This window comes from Aethalodelphis obliquidens, unplaced genomic scaffold, assembly GCF_003676395.1.
Source record: "Aethalodelphis obliquidens isolate GAN/ISIS:26980383/991018 unplaced genomic scaffold, ASM367639v1 scaffold5, whole genome shotgun sequence".
In the NCBI taxonomy this organism is placed as follows: domain Eukaryota; kingdom Metazoa; phylum Chordata; class Mammalia; order Artiodactyla; family Delphinidae; genus Aethalodelphis; species Aethalodelphis obliquidens.
The window spans coordinates 29,329,538-29,347,777 of record NW_020837949.1 but is presented as its reverse complement, the minus strand read 5'-3'; the positions used below and the strand labels follow the sequence as shown (position 1 = coordinate 29,347,777).

General features: G+C 38.5%; 1 protein-coding gene across 1 annotated transcript in view; it reads left to right on the top strand.

Moving 5' to 3' along the window:
• The window catches only part of KCND2 (potassium voltage-gated channel subfamily D member 2), a 470,191-nt gene that overhangs the window by 440,027 nt on the left and 11,924 nt on the right, over nt 1–18,240 (top strand). The window contains exon 2 of the mRNA XM_027102094.1: nt 15,111–15,273. Coding sequence (XP_026957895.1) covers nt 15,111–15,273 — 163 coding nt within the window. The remainder of the gene's footprint in view (nt 1–15,110; nt 15,274–18,240) is intronic.

Here is an 18,240-nt window from a genome sequence, read left to right as displayed (position 1 = left end):
GGGCCGGGGGTCCCGGGGCGTGGTCCCCGAAAGGGGAGGGGCCAAAACAGTGAGAGGCCCGCGTAAAAAAAAAAAAAAAAAAAAAAGAATTATAAAATGTTTGAAGAAATATGTCTAACAGTATTGAGGAAACATTTAGTTGAATGGTTTCAAACTCTTCTACAGGAAAACAACACTTAACCTTTCCGCAGTGAGTTGATTACACAAAGAATGGCCCCTCTAAGTCAGAGGTTGATAAAATACGACCCACACGTCCAGTACAACCCATCTCCTGTTTTTGTACCACTTGGGATTTTAGGAGAGCATTTACATATTTAAATGGTTAGGGGAAGAAAATCAAAAGAAGAAGAATATTTCTTGACACATAGAATTATATGAAATTCAAACTGCAGGGCCCATAAATAAAGTTTTTATTTATTTATGGGCACAAATTTTTATTGGATTATAGTTACCCTCATTCATTGACGGATTATCTAGGCCTGTTTTTGCACTACAACAGCAAAGTTGAGTAGTTGTGACAGAAGCCATATGTCCTGCAAAGCCTAAAATATCACCATCTTGCCCTTTACAGAAAGAGTGCTCAGAATGAGCATGTTAGGAACAACATAGGCAACCTAATGACATTATTTACCTCTCATTTAAAAATAGTTCAGGAACAATTGAGAATGAGGAAAGGAGATTCACTTAGGGTTGAAGACAGTAAACCATTGGGGCGTTCCTCCTTAGTGTGAATCGTAGAGGTCTAAACAAGGTAATTAACGATGTTTCCGGCAGAAGTTAGATCAGATAGAGCTCAATGCAAACAATAACCTTAGGCATCTTGAAGGTAAGAGAAAATATACATAAGTATTTAGAAACCTGAGATAATGAGAGTTCAATTGTTTGTTTATCGCTCTAACTTCCTTCCTTAACCGTGAGATCTTTGGGGAAGAAAAACAAAACAAGTGTTGAATTTATTATCAGTATCGAAGTACCTCACTCACTATAGGAACTAGATAAATTTTTGAGTAAGAAAGGGAGAGAGAAAGGAAAGGAAGAAAATGTATTTAAGAGGAATATTTGCTTTTAGCTTTTTTCATTTAACTTATTTTTTCTTTTTTATACGTAGAAGTTCACTACTTTAAGTAAAAAGCACTTCAGGTGCTTTTATCCAAGCAGACAATTTTATTTGTATGTATAAAACCACAAGCAAATGTTTCAAGGAATATTTCAAGAAATGTTACTTCTGCCGTTTCAGGTTTCAGCCTCGTTTTCTCATAGTGAAGAATCAAGCACCATTGATCACATAGTGACTGCTTTTAGAGGTTAAGGCCCTGTGTTGTAAAGGCTTTACTCTACAGCCGTAAATAAACAGTTATTATAAACTCTCATTAGTGGTAGAAACATCAGGTTGTCAAATTTTAAGAGTATTCCAGCTTTCCATGTTATTGACATCTATAAGGGGACCACTATGTACTTTTTAATTTAAAGCAGACATCGTTTATTATTTTATTGCCAAAACCCTCATCCACAATCTTATATTTTCCTTTAAACATAAGAATATATTTTCTGTACTTAAATTTATAACTAACAGCTAGGCTCTGACATGTTTAGCTATAGACTTTCATTACTGGAATAAAAAACAACAACAAAAATAACAACAACCAAAGCAGATACTTCTGCAACAAAGAGGCTGACAAGCAACTAAACTAATTGTGGAACTCTATTCATTTTGGAAAGTAATTTGGTTTCACATCTATTCACCTGCCCTTCAAATATGCTTTAATTTATTACTAATGGCATTCTCAATGATCTGTTGAAGGATACAAACTCTGAAATGATTTATTCTAATTAAGAGCCTCTTGTCAGCACTTACCACAAGACTTGGAAGCCACAAGGGACCAGCTTTTATTACACATTGTGCCCAATTTCATACAAGTAGAACATTTTCCAATCATCTGATCTAATTGGACATCTTTATAAGATTGCTTTATGTTTGGCATTTTTTTTCTCACTCCGTCAAAACAGATATTTTGGTTCTTCAGCTTATTCTCAATTTACGATGGATTGAAACACACATATTTGATAGAAACTGAAATACCTCAAGCCTGCCCTAGAAGAAGGTCCAGCTGTCCCTTAGTCCTTAGGGTAGGAAGCCTGATGTGCTTGTGATGTTTCCAAAAATAAGATGGCATGACACATGGCACTGCTACCCAGAGAGTTCCTATCAGTCTCACTACCAGGATTCTAATTCTGGTAAAATGTAATTTGCTGCTTTTTAAGGGAGCTCTGGAGTCAATCAACCAAATAACAGCTCTGCGTCTGGGTCATAACATCTTGGAATCAGAACGGACCTTAGCAGTGAGCTGTGGTGAAGTGGGCAGAGACCTGCTTTGGGGGGAAAAAGCCCTGGGTTCCAGTTGGATCATGCCTTTTACTAGCTACACCCTAGTGGTCTGCATTTCCCAGGCTGGCTTGTGAGCTGAGTTTTTGCCAGGCAGGCCAAAGGGGGATTGGAAGGGGATGGAGGAGGAACCAGGTTTCCTTCTCTGCATCTTCTAAGGCAGCAGTTAACCCTTTTCAGTGGCTCTTCTTCCTTCTCAAAGGCCTGGTAAGGACCCAGCTTCCATCAGGGTCTCTGCCCTTGAGCTCAGCAAGCTTCCTCCTCCTTTGCCCCTGCAACCTCATGGTGGAATGCCTTCCGGCTGCTGTGACCCCCTGGGTTAGACTCCAGTCCTGTCTCAGCAAATCCACCTCCGCCCCGCCCCCCCCACCCCCAAAAAGAATTCCCTTCATTAAGTCCATTCTGTTGTAAATACTTGAGGTCCTTTCTGTTTTCCTGCTTAGACCTTGAATACAAACAATACTATTTTAAAAGTAAGGTATTGTGCCTATAATCTAACCTCATTTCCAGAAAAATTAAGTACATAGGAACATACAAAAAGATGTAAGGAAGTATTAGTGTGCTTGGACTGTGAGATATATTCTGGAATTTTTTTAAATTTTAATTTCTAGTTTCAACTTATTTTTACATAATTGGTTTCCTCTTTTTCCTTAAAATAAAACTTCAGGAAAATAATGTTTTATAGAAGTTTCTTTTTAGTTGGTTTATGTTTTAACGGGTGCACCTTTTTGTTTCATTGTAAATTTTTGAAGCTAGATCCTATCACAGGAGAATTTTCATATAGGAATCTGACCAGTTAGGACTATAGAGGTAGAGACATGTATTTATTTAAGACCCTCTTCATTTATGTTTTTCATGATATGCCTTAACTTACATAGGTAATAGAAAAAATGATCATTCAATCAAGGCTTTAATCTCCTAAGAAAAGGTGAAAGAATCTAAACACAAAATGAATATAGTATCTTCATTCAATTTTAGAAAATAACTTTATCTCACACTGAACAGAATAGAATTGTTCTCCAAAAGCATCTTTAATGTAAATATAGGCCCTTGGATTCTCATCAAAAACAAAGCTTGTTTAAGGATATAGAAACTTTCTAGGTTAAATTGAAGACCAGAATTTTAGTGGAAATGCCTGGCTGTCTTGGGAGGTTAAATCACAGCTTCTCCAATCTCACTTCCTATTATATTTAAACAGCTGTGACTATTTGCATGAGGTATAATCATATTAAATTATTTTTGCTTAAAGAATTTTGGAATTTTTAACAGGAAAGAAGTGACTTTCCTGGTCAGTGACTGGGCAGAATGATGCGTAGATAGGGAGGTTACAAGGCAGACATCTGACCTGGCTGTATGCCTCGTGAGAAACTGTTCGGTGCTAGTGAGCTCCAAACTGGATTCTCACCTTCACTACAAGACAGGAGGAGCCCAGCACCTGCCCAGGATGGTCAGCTGAGTGAGGGGTGCCAGGCCATTCATGGAACTGCCACTAGATCACACTATAGACATAATGTGCCCCCCCCAATTCATATGTTAAATCCTAACACTCACTGTGGTGGTATTTGGAGGTGGGGCCTTTGGGAGGTGATTAGGTCATGAGGGTGGAGCCCTCATGTGTAGGATTAGTGGCCCCAAATAACTCCCTGCCTCCTGCTGCCATGTGAGGACATGCAAAAGGACAGCCATCAGTGAACTAGGAGGTGGGTTCTCACCAGACACTAAATGTGTCAGCATCTTGACCTTGGACTTCACAGCCTCTAGATCTACAGAAATGCCACAACTTGTGTTTGCTGCGCCACCTTTTCCCTCAGACACTGCTGCTGCCAAATCAGAACCTAATTGCCTGCAAGACAAGCAAGTCTTATCTCCAGTACAATTAGAATTGCGTGCGTTCCTTTTTGTAAAATTTAAAGAGTAGGTGATAGGAGGCAAAATTATCAAGCCTTCCTGGGTGGAATTAGAAACGAGATGTGTTAGGTCATTACTGGATAATCCGTAAGTATTTTTTAAAGTACAGTTCAAAATAAAATAGGTAAATACTTGAAGACATCTTAAAGGTCTCATGAGGCCTATAACAGCTAACAGGTTTTTAGACTGTGTAAACTCAGGTGGAAAAAAATATTAAAACTTTCATGATAAACATCTCCCCTTCATGCTTTTATTTAGCCCAACTGAATTCTCCTCTAAGACTGGTGCTGCAGGCAAAATCCTGGGGACCAACTCCTCCTTCTTCCAGTGGTAAAGGCACTTCAGAGTCTGAATGCATTGTAAACAATGAATAATTTTGGTGGTGTTAGCAGAGGAGATCAGTGGCTGGTTATAAGAAAACAGACTTACGAGCAGAACTGTCAAAATGGCACTGGGATTTGGCTCCCTGGGTGGCAGCCCGCAGTGCGGCAGCAGTGACTTAGAACCAGGAACAGTGGGGAGCTCCCTCCCACAGAGTTACCTTTCAAAGGACAGCTGCAGCAGGTAACTGAAGAAAGTTCCCAGTGTGAGAGCAGCTCTGACCGTTGAAGATGAAACCCCTTGGGATGCAAAACCTGAACACACAAGAATATGGAAATTGGTACCATCAGCCCAGAGCCAAGATGACCAGGTATTTGAAGGGACCTTGACTTGCTAGACGGATTAACTTTCTTCTGGTGGAAGATAAGCATATCTCCTCCAATATACTCCCAGGGCATAACCAGAAAGGACTTTGTTAAAAAAAATGGGTACCAAACAATGACATTTTCAGAGAATTGCTGATGCTCACTATCTAATATTAGCAGCATCCTCGAGAAGACTAGAGAGATGTGGAAGGACTTAGCCATTTCCCAGGATGATATGTGAGATTCAGAGAAGCATGAGTCATATGTGTTCAAATTGTTGGGCACTTGAGGATTGCGAAACCTGTCAAATTTGAAGGGATTTGTATTTTGAAATTCCGGCCGGATACATGTTGGTTAAGCATGTGACAATGGAAAGCCGGTTGGAACTGAAAAGTGTCAGGTCTCTTGGCTTCTCTGTTCATTTTAAATCATGTAGGTTAAAAATAATTTCTCTGGGTATAAAAAGTAAGGTTAATTGACAGTGTAGAACTGGGTTATTCTGGGCATATCATCTAAGTATCCGAAGAGGAATTTAGACAAATTGAGGAGATGAGATGGTGCTGGGCGTGGAGAAGAAAAGGAAATCTGATCAAGAGAAAAAGAGCAGGAAATGTGTGCTCTCCTTCACTCCCTCCCATATTTATTGTTTACCATCAAACCTCTCCCTGCAGGATTTATTTAAGCAGTAAACATTTATTGAGTTTCAACTATTTGCTCAGCACTTGGACAAGGTGTGTGCTAGACTTGGGTTTATAATGGTGACGTGATCCTTGACCTCCTGGACCTCCTAGTTTAGTGGGAGAAAAAAGACCTGTAAGGGCTTCCCTGGTGGCGCAGTGGTTGAGAGTCCGCCTGCCGATGCAGGGGACACGGGTTCGTGCCCCGGTCCGGGAAGATCCCACATGCCGCGGAGCGGCTGGGCCCGTGAGCCATGGCTGCTGAGCCTGTGCGTCTGGAGCCTGTGCTCCGCAACCGGAGAGGCCACAACAGTGAGAGGCCTGCGTACCTCAAAAAAAAAAAAAAAGACCTGTAAGAAAACTAATTGTGCTCTATTAGTTGCAAGCAGCACGGGAGGCATTGAAGAAGGAGGCTTTACTCTTACTGGACAGAGAGGAAATTGTCAAGAAGTTCTTCAAATAAGAACCAATGCCTTTAAAAAAAAAAAAAAAAGAACTGATGCCTGATCTTTGTCACAGTAAATTAGTTCACCCAAACGATTTATGCAAAGGAGAGTATTCTAGAACGAAAGTGTATACAAAGACATAGAGGAATGGAGGGATGTAGTACATTTCAGTAATAGAAAGTTATTTGCTCCAGTTAGAGCGTGAGGGGTATGGGGGTGAGCAGTGGAAGCTGGGGGCCAAGTCATGAAGAGCTGTGTGAATCATGCTAAGAAGCTGGCGCTTTTTCCTGCAGGTGATGGAGAGACAATGAAGGCTTTCATGCAAGAGAATGACATGATCAGACTCTAAGATATGTGAGGGTGAAAGGATAGCTTCAGGCAACAAAGACTAGGATCCAAGAGCAAGGGAAAGTATTTCCGGTGGTCCCACAGCTGGGAAAGCCAGCTCCAGGGTTGTTTTGTTTTTAATATGCATGCCTCACAATAATCAATTGTACATATATTTTCATAACTTTTTTAAAAACGAAGAATAAAGTAAAGTGAGAATGGGGGCTTTGACAAGAATATTTTGAAAATAACAAAGCATTCTTTAAAGAAGAGTGTAAAGCCTTTTACTGATGATATTTATTTGGGTAAAGAATGTTTTATTAGGATATTGGGTCAGGGTCGTATGGTTTATTTGCAGCCTTTAAAGTCTCATTTGATCATTTAATAGGCTAAAATGAAGAGAAAAAATAGAAGACAGAAGAGAATTTGTGTTTGAAAAGGGCACAAGCTGGAGGAACCGTTAGTGAGCCCCTGAAATCTTGTGTTGAGAGCTTAGTGTACAAATGGGAGTAAATGTGCCAAAGAATCTGTCCTTTCCTCAGTTTTCCCCTTTTCTGTACACAAACCCGATCCTTTAATTCCCCCTAATTTTTTACACTAAAAGCCTCGGTTAAAGGGCTCCTTACTGAAAATAATGCTTCAGTGATATTTCACATTACAGAAATGTACGTATCTTTCTACAAGAAATAGAAAATGCTGTCAGAATTCTGTTCCCTCTTTTTGGAAACACCCTAAACATAGATAATCTATGACATTGGTGAGGTTTTGTCCTGTTCAGCTTTCCAGAGGAATAAGATGCCCAAAATATAGCCTAAATATTGAATGTGTGTAGGCAAAGATAAGGAATCAGTACAGGCAATTTTCTGGAAATAGTTCTCTCTCTCTCTCCCTCAGCTTGTGAAAACCAAAAGAGATGCTGATTTCCAAACTTTCATTTAGGTTTTTATGCCCCCTAGTGGGCATTTGGTATTTCTGCAGTTGTAAAATAATGCTGGGATTTTCACAGCATTTCCTTTGTGCAGTGTGTTCAAACTGTTTATACTGACAAAGTGATATGTCCTTAAATATTCAAACTATACATTTTAAACATTATTTTGACTATTACACTTTCAATAATTTTATAAAAGGTCTGACAACCTTCAGGAAAATGCCTGTGAAGACAGAAACTATCATAGAGTTCCCTGACCCACCTGGATTTTACTCATGAATTCCTTAAGAATCCATGGACTCCTGGCTAGGAACCTCTAGTTATGGGAATAAGGGCTTACTCTAGCTGCCCCTTTCATTTAGTAGATGCTAAGATTATTAATGTTGTGAACAGTGGAAAAAGTAAAAACAAAAAATACACTTAAAAAAATTAGTTCAAGGGGCTTCCCTGGTGGCGCAGTGGTTGAGAGTCTGCCTGCCGATGCAGGGGACACGAGTTCGTGCCCAGGTCTGGGAGGATCCCACGTGCCGCAGAGCGGCTGGGCCCGTGAGCCATGGCCGCTGAGCCTGCGCGTCCGGAGCCTGTGCTCCGCAACGGGAGAGGCCACAACAGTGAGAGGCCCGCGTACCACAAAAAAAAAAAAAAAAAAAAATTAGCTCAAAATTTGGTTTAGATTTAAAGAAACAGGAGAAGACAGTGAATACTCTAAATAACTATATATGTTAGATAATCAAAAACAATGGTCAAATTTTCCACACGGCTAGGATAGTATAGTGACTGATCCTGCAGGAAAAGAGGTGGAAACAAAGTCAAGGCAGCTTTTTAGGCAAACATTGATTTTACCGTGTCAAGGTAATACCAGGGCCCCTCTGGCAAACAAGTTCTGTACCATAAGCAGGTGTCATATAGCAACACTTTTAAAAAAGCTGTTTGCTATTTGCGCACATTGCAGCTACTATAAAAATTATCCATCAAACTGTGATCCTTCTAGAATACTAAGTTGACGGCAGAAAAATTCATGAATAACATAGCTACTGAGACCCTAAGGGGTAGAATTATTAGTTGAGAAGTGTTCCAGCTTCCACGTCAGAAGAAATTATTTCTCAGACTTCTCTGACTAGCAGTCAGGTCTAGGAGAAATATTCAAACGCAAAATCAGTAATTAAAATACACACACACACACACACAAACACACAATCAGCTAAGTGCTTTTACCAGGATGTTATTATACATATCACTTACTTTTATCTAATTATTTAATTAGATGTCTTAGTCCATTTGGACTGTTATAACAAAATTTCACAGATTAGGTAGTTTATAAGCAACAAAAATGTATTTCTCAAGAGTCCTGGAGGCCGAGAAGTCCAAGGTTATGGCGCCAGCAGATGCTGTGTGGTGGCGGGTGAGGCCCATTGCCTGGTTCACAGACGGCCCTTCTCTGTGTGCCTTCACGTGCCAGAAGGGGCTAGGGAGCTTTGTTGGGTCTCTTTTTACAAAAGCATGAAGCCCGTTCACGAGCGCTCCACCCTCATGACCTAATCATCTCCCAAAGGCCACCCCCCGGACCCCACCGCCTCCTAACATCATCACAGGGGGCATCAGGATTTCAACTTATGAATTGTGTATGGGGTTGAGGGAGCATGTAAGCATATCATAATCGTAGCAGATACCTAGTTTTCAAATACTTCTAACCCCAAATCCTGATTTATGTTCCATACAAAGTTGTTGGGTTTTTTTAATACTAATGTAGCAGCCGAAATACAGTATTTATTGAACGAGCACCTGCTGGATACAACGTACAGGATGTCCTGGACTTCAGTGCAACTGCACAGAATCCATTCACTCTGTCCCTTATACCTAGCAATTTAAGACTTTTTCATTGTAAAAAAGAAAAAGGGAGAGCAAGAGATTGAATTACAGTAAGCCTCAAGGTTTATTTTCAAATCAGCATTTCCTTCCTGTTATACGAAGATCTTTTCTACCTTTATAATTATTCATAAAATTCCTGGGTTTTGTTTTCTTTCTTGGTATCCATGGGAAATAGTTTCACAGATGGAAAGTCATGCCTTAGCTGGGGAGGTTTGCCTTATAGAACATTTCTCCTTTATCCAATGAGCCTACGTTTATACTCTTCAAATAAAAAGAGAAGAAAAAATAGAACTGTGTGAATAGGACTAAGAAGCTAGAAGTATTGTGTTCACACTGTGTTAAAACAGTCAAGGAAATTGTTCTCCATTGGAGATCTAAATGTTTTTAGCCATATGATTTCTGGAGACATGCCAAAAATGGAAAATTTGAGTAGATATTAGTAAAATTTGGCTTACGCTGTATTATGCTTAAAAATTATTTAGACTTTCTATCCTATTTCAGTATTACTTGATAAATTGGGAAAGATGGATAGTTAGATTGATAGACAGATGATATATTCATTCTATCTGATTTTCTGAATTAACCAGATTTACCACTTTTGGGCATTGAATGCATGCCAGAATTCAAGTACTTAGCATGAAACTTTTGGATAATATTAGAGATTAAAATCTTCTAGAATCAACAATTGAAACTCTTCTTGAGAAATTGGTCCTCCACTCAATATGATCTTTAACATATGGCAAAATATGTAATTTTAACCAAGTATTTTGGGGCAGTAAGTACACGTTTAGAATTAACATTTTTATGTGAATGACACCTCCATATTGTACCTTTTAACTGATGTAAGGAGGAAAGGGAGCAATAAACATAAAGTTTGGCAGATGTTCAGGGTGAAAAAGGAGCAGAAAGAAACTGGAGTGACTCTATATGGTGAATGTGGGAGAAAGAAGGAAAAGTTAGAAGAAGCAGAGGAAAGTAGAAGTATGGGGAAAGCTTCCCTTCCATTAACAAAGCTCAAGTCTACTCATTTTTCATTACGTAAAACTAATTGGTAGTTTTTCTTTTATATCACGCTATCCTCTCTACTGTTTTCTTCTAAATTTTAAGAATTCAAGATTTATCTTATTAGAGGCCCCTCATACTCTTTGAATCAATTTCATTTAAATATAGAAAAAGATGTCTCTGTGGAAACAAAACCACATCTACGTAATTTTCTAGTGTAACTCTTTTTGGAAAATGGATTTTTGAAGACTTGAGGCATAATATTAAATTCTGAAGAAAACAAGAATAGAATATATAATACTGCTGGGCTTAGCATAAATTTAAGAATAAGGAGTTGGGAAAAGTGAGGTGTGTTTTTATATGATAAATAAAAAATAAAATACCAACCGGCAAACGAGTTGCCTAGGATAAGAATAATCATTAAAAGATGGCAGTACTGTAGGCAATACGTAAACTTTAAAGTGATCATTTGGCCACGATAAGTGTCACTTCGCATTATGAAGTTTTCTATGCTACGCCTTTCCTCCACTGAATTTCAGAGATATGATTCCTGAGGTCTGTAAGGCTATTTTGCTTCTTACTACGAGTTGGAGTTTGAATACTAGTCAAAAGATCCTTTGTTGAACAAAGGAAAGCACCTGGTTTGCCAGAGAGCTATTTCCCATCCCTAGCAGATTCTGTGCTCAGTTACAAGTTTGCAGGTAAAAATTACCCATTTCGATTCTCAAGGTCATTCCCAAGTGAGAAGAGAGACCAAATGGACAATGTAAGAACAGATACAAATCACACTGCGCATTTTCCATGATTCTCCAACAGAGTCAAATGAATGAAATGTGCTTCAAATATTACAAATATCAACAGCAGTTTAATCTTAATAAGGACAGGGGGCCAAGGAGAAGAGCAGAGAGGGTAGTAGATTCAGTACCAAGGGGTGTACGGAAGGGGGCAGCAGGTGCTCCTTTGCAATCACCCAAGCCTTGGGCTATCCATGCATGAGTAATCACAGGGCAGCCTGGACTACCTTAATATCCTGCTGGTTCCTCTCCCTTGTACTTTCACCATCTCCCTCAGCTTTGGCTACCATCCTAATTTCCTGTAATGTGTGAAAGATCTGTCTTTCCACCCAAGAGTAGAAAGATGAGAGATATTCCCACCAATGAGCACTGTACTCTCACTGCCTCTTCCCACCGTAATCATTGCGGTACTGGTCAGTCATCTCAAATGTTCACTTTCTTGATTGTGAAGGAAATCTGGATTACAAAACAAACATGACAAAGGTAAATAACAGATATAACTGTATTTGATGCAGATTAGCATGGCTATATGACATTAAACCACCCCTTTTGTATCTGTTATCTCTTTCCCCTTATGGATCCTTCTAGATAGGAATTTGCTGCCTTTCAGCAAGCTGGTTTATGTCCTTACTTTCTCCCCTTTTGTTACAACACGAACGAGATATTTCATTTTACCCATTTTCCCCCCTCTGAGTAATGAGTTCAGTTTCGGCTTTATTCAAATTATAATCTCTGTTTATATTCAAAAAGGATTTACAGTGATTATTTTTCTAGTTGAATTCCAGGCACCTCATCAAAAATTGCTTTCTCAGGGAAACTTGCTTTATCCGTTGGCCCAGAATCCCTTTGACTGAATCCCTCAGAATCTATTTTCTCCCTTCTTTTAGGCGTGGCCTTTCTAAGGGCATGATTACCCTCCTCCCTATCACCACCATCACCTGCCATCTGAGTTTACCAACCTCTCTTCTTAAAGTCTTACTGAACTTTGGGTTCGGTTTAGCCCTTAATTTTTTCTAATAATCACAAGTATGCTGACCTTGCCCACTGGATGACATAGTGAGCCTAAAATACAAAAAGTAGTTAATAAATAGTCATTTTAAAAAATCTCTTAGAAAGAGGCAGGAAAAACTATATGATGGATTCATTTAGCTATTTATTTTAAAAGGTTTACTTTAATTATCGATACATGGACTTAATGCTTATCTTCTCTGGCTATAACAAATAGTTGAGTTTTATTTACTTTCCTTTTTGAGAGACACTTTGTAGATCCTAACTGTTAAACGTTAAAATCAAATCTCCTTTTTGAAAAGCTGTTTTTAAGTATGCATGTACATATGGGGAGTATGTGTGTTATAGATTTCTTCAGAGCTCATGCATAGTCAGTGCAAAAGGAAAGAAGATATTTATAAATTATCGCCGGGCACTCATGAACTGTGGTGAACATGGTAATTGGCTCATGTGCGCAGCATTGTATAAAAAGTTGATCTTCCACTGGCCTATCCTTATGGTAAGAAGGACCTCAAGCCTTTTACACTCACCTTGTAATTTCCTTTAGTTTTGACTGTTTCCTCGCTAACATAATCTTCAGATTATGATTTAGCTTCCCCGATGGACTATGGAAAGAGACCCTGTTTCATGTGGATGCAGCATTCCAGTTCTTGGGTTGTTTTTTTTCTTTTACTGTAAATTAATACTGTCGTTCTGATGCCAGAACCGTGTGGGAATTTTAGTTACAGTGAATTAGCTCAACTGCTGGTCAAACACTGACAAGAATGAGTCACTGAGCCTTCAAGGCAGAGGACTAGAGCCTGGAACGGGGTCACAGAATGAAGTGCTAGTCAGTACAACCTGCTGTCACTCTCAGCAGCCTTTCCTGGGCCAATTCTTCTGCAACTTCCATCTCCATATTGACATATAAATGTGTTCCCACAAAAAACAATGTTAATTAGAATGATCGTCTCCTAGATCACCCTTCAAGATATAGTGTATTCCCAGGTACTGTCAAACTCCCTAAGTCTGGATTCCAGTATCTGTGCCCTGTTTCTAAGGACTAAACTCTCAGTGCGCTGAGCACCCTGGAGCCCTGAAGCAAGCAGGGAGTAGCTGGAGCTCCAGAGGTGCAGCTGGGCAACTTCTGCAATACTATGATCAGAAGATCTCCTTCTTGAAACTAATAGAATGTTATATGTCACTTATATCTCAATTAAAAATGCATATATCAAATCGATATGTTGTCCACCTGAAACTAATATAATGTTATATGTCACTTATATTTCAATAAAAAAAGACCTCCTCCTTGACCCCCTCTCCAGGAATGAACTCTTAGAAGAACTCTATATCAATAAGGTAGAGAAAATATATTCATTTAACTAAGAACCTGCTTTGTGCTAGTGAGATACAAAATAGAACAGCTCCAGCTTTATCAAGGTTATATTCTCATGTCAGCAGGGCATGTGGGGAGCTAAAGAATAAACACATGAACAAATTAGGAAGTTTCATGTGTTAATAAGTACCATGAAGATAGTCAAATGGGAAGGTGTTATAGAGAAAGACTGGGGGAAAAGAATACCACTAAGGGGAAGATGGCCAGAAAATACCTTCTGGAATGGAGACAATGAAGTCTCAACCTGAATAATGACGATCTAGGGGCTGCACATGTGATAGAAATTCAGATGGCCACTGTGGCCAGAGGATGGGGAGCCTGGTGGAAGATGGCGTGAAATATAGCCAGAGACTAAAGGATGTAAGCCGGTGGAGACAAGAGTGAGGAGTTTGGATTTATTTTAGTTTCAGGTTTATTAGAAGGTTTAAGCAAAGTAGCAAGAGCCCAATCTCCATTTTAAAAACTATAACTCTGGCTGTTATATTGGTATGAATTCTAACGAGGTAAATGTAGAAACGAAAGTTCAAGTAAGAAGCAATATCCATGGCTCTGGGAAGCGATGATGATGGCTTAGATTATGGTAAAATGGAGGTTGAGGAAAGAAACCTGGATGGAATATAGTTTGGTTTGGTCAGAGGCAGCAAGACTAGCTGAGAAATGAGATGCAGGGACGAAAGATGGGTGGCTCTTTCTGTGTTGATATATGAGCAACTGGGTGGTTTGTGGTTCCGTTTAATTAGAGGTGGTAGACGATGAGAGGAACAGATTTGAGGGGGCTGGAGGAAGCTAGGGAAATAAGAGTTCCTTTTTGGCTAATTTAAGTCTTAATTGGTTCTTAAACATCTAGCGGCAGGAATAATCAGAGCAGAACCCACTGTCTGATTTTCAAGATAGACATCAGGGTGTCGATGTAAATTAGTGTATCCGCAGCATGTAGATAGTTCTAAGCTATGGGACTGGATAAAATCACATAGGGAGAGGGTTTATATGGAGAAGATAAGAGGCTGAGACCTAAATTACTCCAACATTTAGAAATCAGATAAGGGAAAGGAGCCAGAAAAGAAGATGGAGAAGAAGCAACCAATGAGGTAGAAGGCCACTAAGGAAATTTGCTAACGTTGAAGCCAACAGAAAGTATTTTAAGGAGAGAGAAAGCCAATCAAATACAAATAAGAGATTGAGTAAGATCATCATGGCGAAATGGCCATTGGATTTCACAAGTGAAGGTTAATGGGACCTTGGAAAGTTCACTTTTTTAAGATATTATATCTGATGACAGGAATGTGATGTACCACTTTTTCTATTTAAATTTCATAACCAGTCCAATGTTGAAAAAAATTAAGTGGAAAGAGTGTTATCTAGACTATAACATTCAGCATGGAAATGTTGACTATAAGTAAATGTAAAGAAAAGTGTCATGTGATATAAAGGACAAATTAAACAGTTCTCATTACATCATCTGGCTTAAAATATTTTCCAGTCAAAGCAATTTGTAAATGTTAGAGTCAGTTTCTGCAAAGTTGAAAGGTAATTTTTATACTCAGATATTCCTAATGTCTAGTTTATTGAAGTCTTAAGCCATGTATATTTTAGCCATGAAGTAGAGATACATTGGTCCAAAAAATCATTTGAGTTAAAGCTGAAAACTATTTGTAGCAGATAGAAGTAACTTTCTATGACTTAATATATATTTTTCTCTAACCCAAGGTATGGTGACATGGTACCAAAAACCATAGCAGGGAAGATTTTCGGATCCATCTGTTCGCTGAGCGGGGTCTTGGTCATTGCTCTGCCTGTCCCAGTGATTGTATCCAACTTCAGTCGAATCTACCACCAAAATCAACGAGCAGACAAACGGAGGGCACAAAAGGTGTGTATTCAGTTCTGTGCAACCACAATTTAGTGTCTCCCATTTTGTATAGTAAGCTTTAAAATCCCCTACTGGCTATTCAGTGTTCTGGATTTGGTCGATAGTTGCATCAGTCAGCACAAGCTAAATCATACTGTAGTAAAAAAGAACCTTCATATCTTAGTGGCTTAAAGCAACAAGGAGTATTTCTTCATCGTGCTACAGATTGGTCTGGTGATAGAAACTCTGCAGTCATTCAAGCAGGGTGTAAAAGGACATGATGAATCATACACTGACTCCTCAAACCTCCTCCTGGAAGTGGGCCAAATCACTTCCATCTCTACTGCCTTAACCAAAGTAAGTCACATAGCCGTGTGTAACTTCAAAACAGGCAGGGAAAGACAATCCTCCTGTGCAACCAGAGACAAAAGGAAAGAAATATTTGGTGAACAGCACTAATGATAGTAGTAAAACCAAAGATAGATTCTTGGCAAATTTTATGAGAATCAGATTTCTTGATCTGATTCATCTAGTCTCTGTCCATCAGGGATCAAGCTGCTTCCAGTAGACAGGGGCTATTAAAGGGCACCGAAATAGGTCTCGGATGTCCAACATAGTTGACACAGGAAGTAGGAGAAATTTGATCATTAGTAGCTGAGTTTTATTTTTGGCCCAGCAGTTTACTGTTTCTCTGAACTTCACATCAATGAACTGATCTCAGAGTAAACAGGTTGCATACTCCTTTGTGAAAGCAGGAAAACAATACCTACATCACAATAAGATTAAGATTATATGTAAATATATATAAATGTATATAAGCATATCATAATATTAACAAGATTTAACATTTACTGGTGGCTTCCTATGTGCCAGGTATTGGTTTGATTTTTTTTTTAAATAATTTATATAGTCTTCTCAACAAGTCTAGAAGTTAGTTACCATTATTATTCCTATTTCGTAGATGAGAATTCTAAACTACCCAGGATTTGAGAAATTCTAAGGTTGCGTACCTAAAAAATTGGAGAACTCTCACTCAGTCCAAGGGATCTGGCTTCCAGGTTCATACACTTGAACACTAAGATAGATGCCTCTCAGAAAAACTGACTACAAGAGGGAGGGGATATGGGGATATATGTACATGTATAGCTGATTCACTTTGTTATACAGCAGAAACGAACACACCATTGTAAAGCAATTATACTCCAATAAAGATGTTAAAAAAAAGAAAAACTGACGAAATGTTAGCACACTTCCCCTCCCCATTCTTTGTCAAAATAATCACCTTGAGAGTCAGGGCCCTTGTTACTTAAAAATAATTATGGAAATCTCTTTTATAGTTTCCTTGAGGCTATGGTGCTAGATTTCCAGGATTCTTCATGGATACTGTATCATGTCCTTTAAGAATAGATTTATTTTTTTAATATCAAAAAAACCTTTCATAACCATGACTAAAGTGGATGTACAGTATTGGCTATAACTCTAAAATATCATGAGAGATTTTGGTGCAGTTCATAACTGGCTTTGTAGGTAGTTCTAGAACAGGATTTTAAACGTGCTTTCGAACAATGTTGATCTCTTTAGTAAAGCAAAAAGTATGCTTTATACTTCATACAGTATAAAATATAAAACCTCGTAAAGTAACTCTTTGGGAAGTTCAGGTTAATCAACGTGGTCACACAGCATGTTGTCCAGAGAATTTGTTGACATCCATTGTCAGAGGTCTGCTTCCTTTAGCAAAGAATCACTCTTTTAGCCTTGTAGTTTCTTGCTTTATGGAATCCCCCATTTTTGGACAAGTATCAAGCCTTTAACGAATTATTATAGAGAATAGTAATAAATAAAACTGATAATCCAATAAACAAGGCACCCTCTGGGCAGTTGTAGTCTCAGACAGGGCACACTTTCACAAGCAGAGATGGAGGAATTTTGGCCACAGTTGGCCTCCATCAGGGCTTGTCATGTACCACAGCTGTGGCTCTGCCCACACACTACAGTCTCTCTACTGGGTACACACAAGTGCATCGTTTAAAAATAACAGAAATCCTACAAAAAGCATAGCTCTCCAGCATCCATCCATCTCCAGTCTAGAAACAACTTCTTTAATATAGCCACCTATCGTTCATTTTCTCAATGCCAAAAAAAAAAAAGAGCTACCTGCATGAAAACTGTTCAAAGTACAAATCTGATTTTCAAATAAACCAGTCTTCAAAATATCTGTTCTTTTTTTAAATTTTGTCATCTGAAACAAGCAAATCAATATAGAAAATCTTAGAATGTTTTAGAAGCTTTTTTATCTAAATAAATTTAGAATGTAAAAATAAATAAATATGATATTTTAAAGTACACTAAATTGAAAAGCATGATTTATGAATTTTTTATCTTTAAAGTATCTCCTGTATTCTAAGTTTCTGCCATAATGCAATGAATTTTAATATTGTGACTACTAGTATATAGAAAGTCAAATATAATAACCTAATGTGATATGTCCAGTAAATAGTCTGTGACCAAAAACTGAACATAGTCATCTAAGAAAGAACGGTGGATATGGAAATAAATAAGTTACTTACCAAGGGATATTTTCTATTTTCCTTCCCAAGAAATTTTTTAAAAAACCATAAACATTCGTTAGGCTAAGATAGTTTCGATTTATCTGGAACTGGGTGATTTGACAAATATCAGAGTTATGCAAAAATAACCAGCTGATTCAGTCAAGCAAGATGTCCATTCAGTAAAAGTGTCAGTCAAGCTGAATAATAAATGTTACAAAATGCTTTTTTAGACCAGAATTGTTTATGTTTAGTCCCATTGACAGCACCAAGCTCAAGCAAAACCTTATACACAATTAAAATAAGATAGTCTTGCATATCTGCATTTGCTCTTTTCAATTAAAATAGCAAGTGTTCAGTATCTGAAGAAAAATCCTCTTCTACACATGCGCGCGCACACACACACACACACACACACACACACACACACACACACACACAC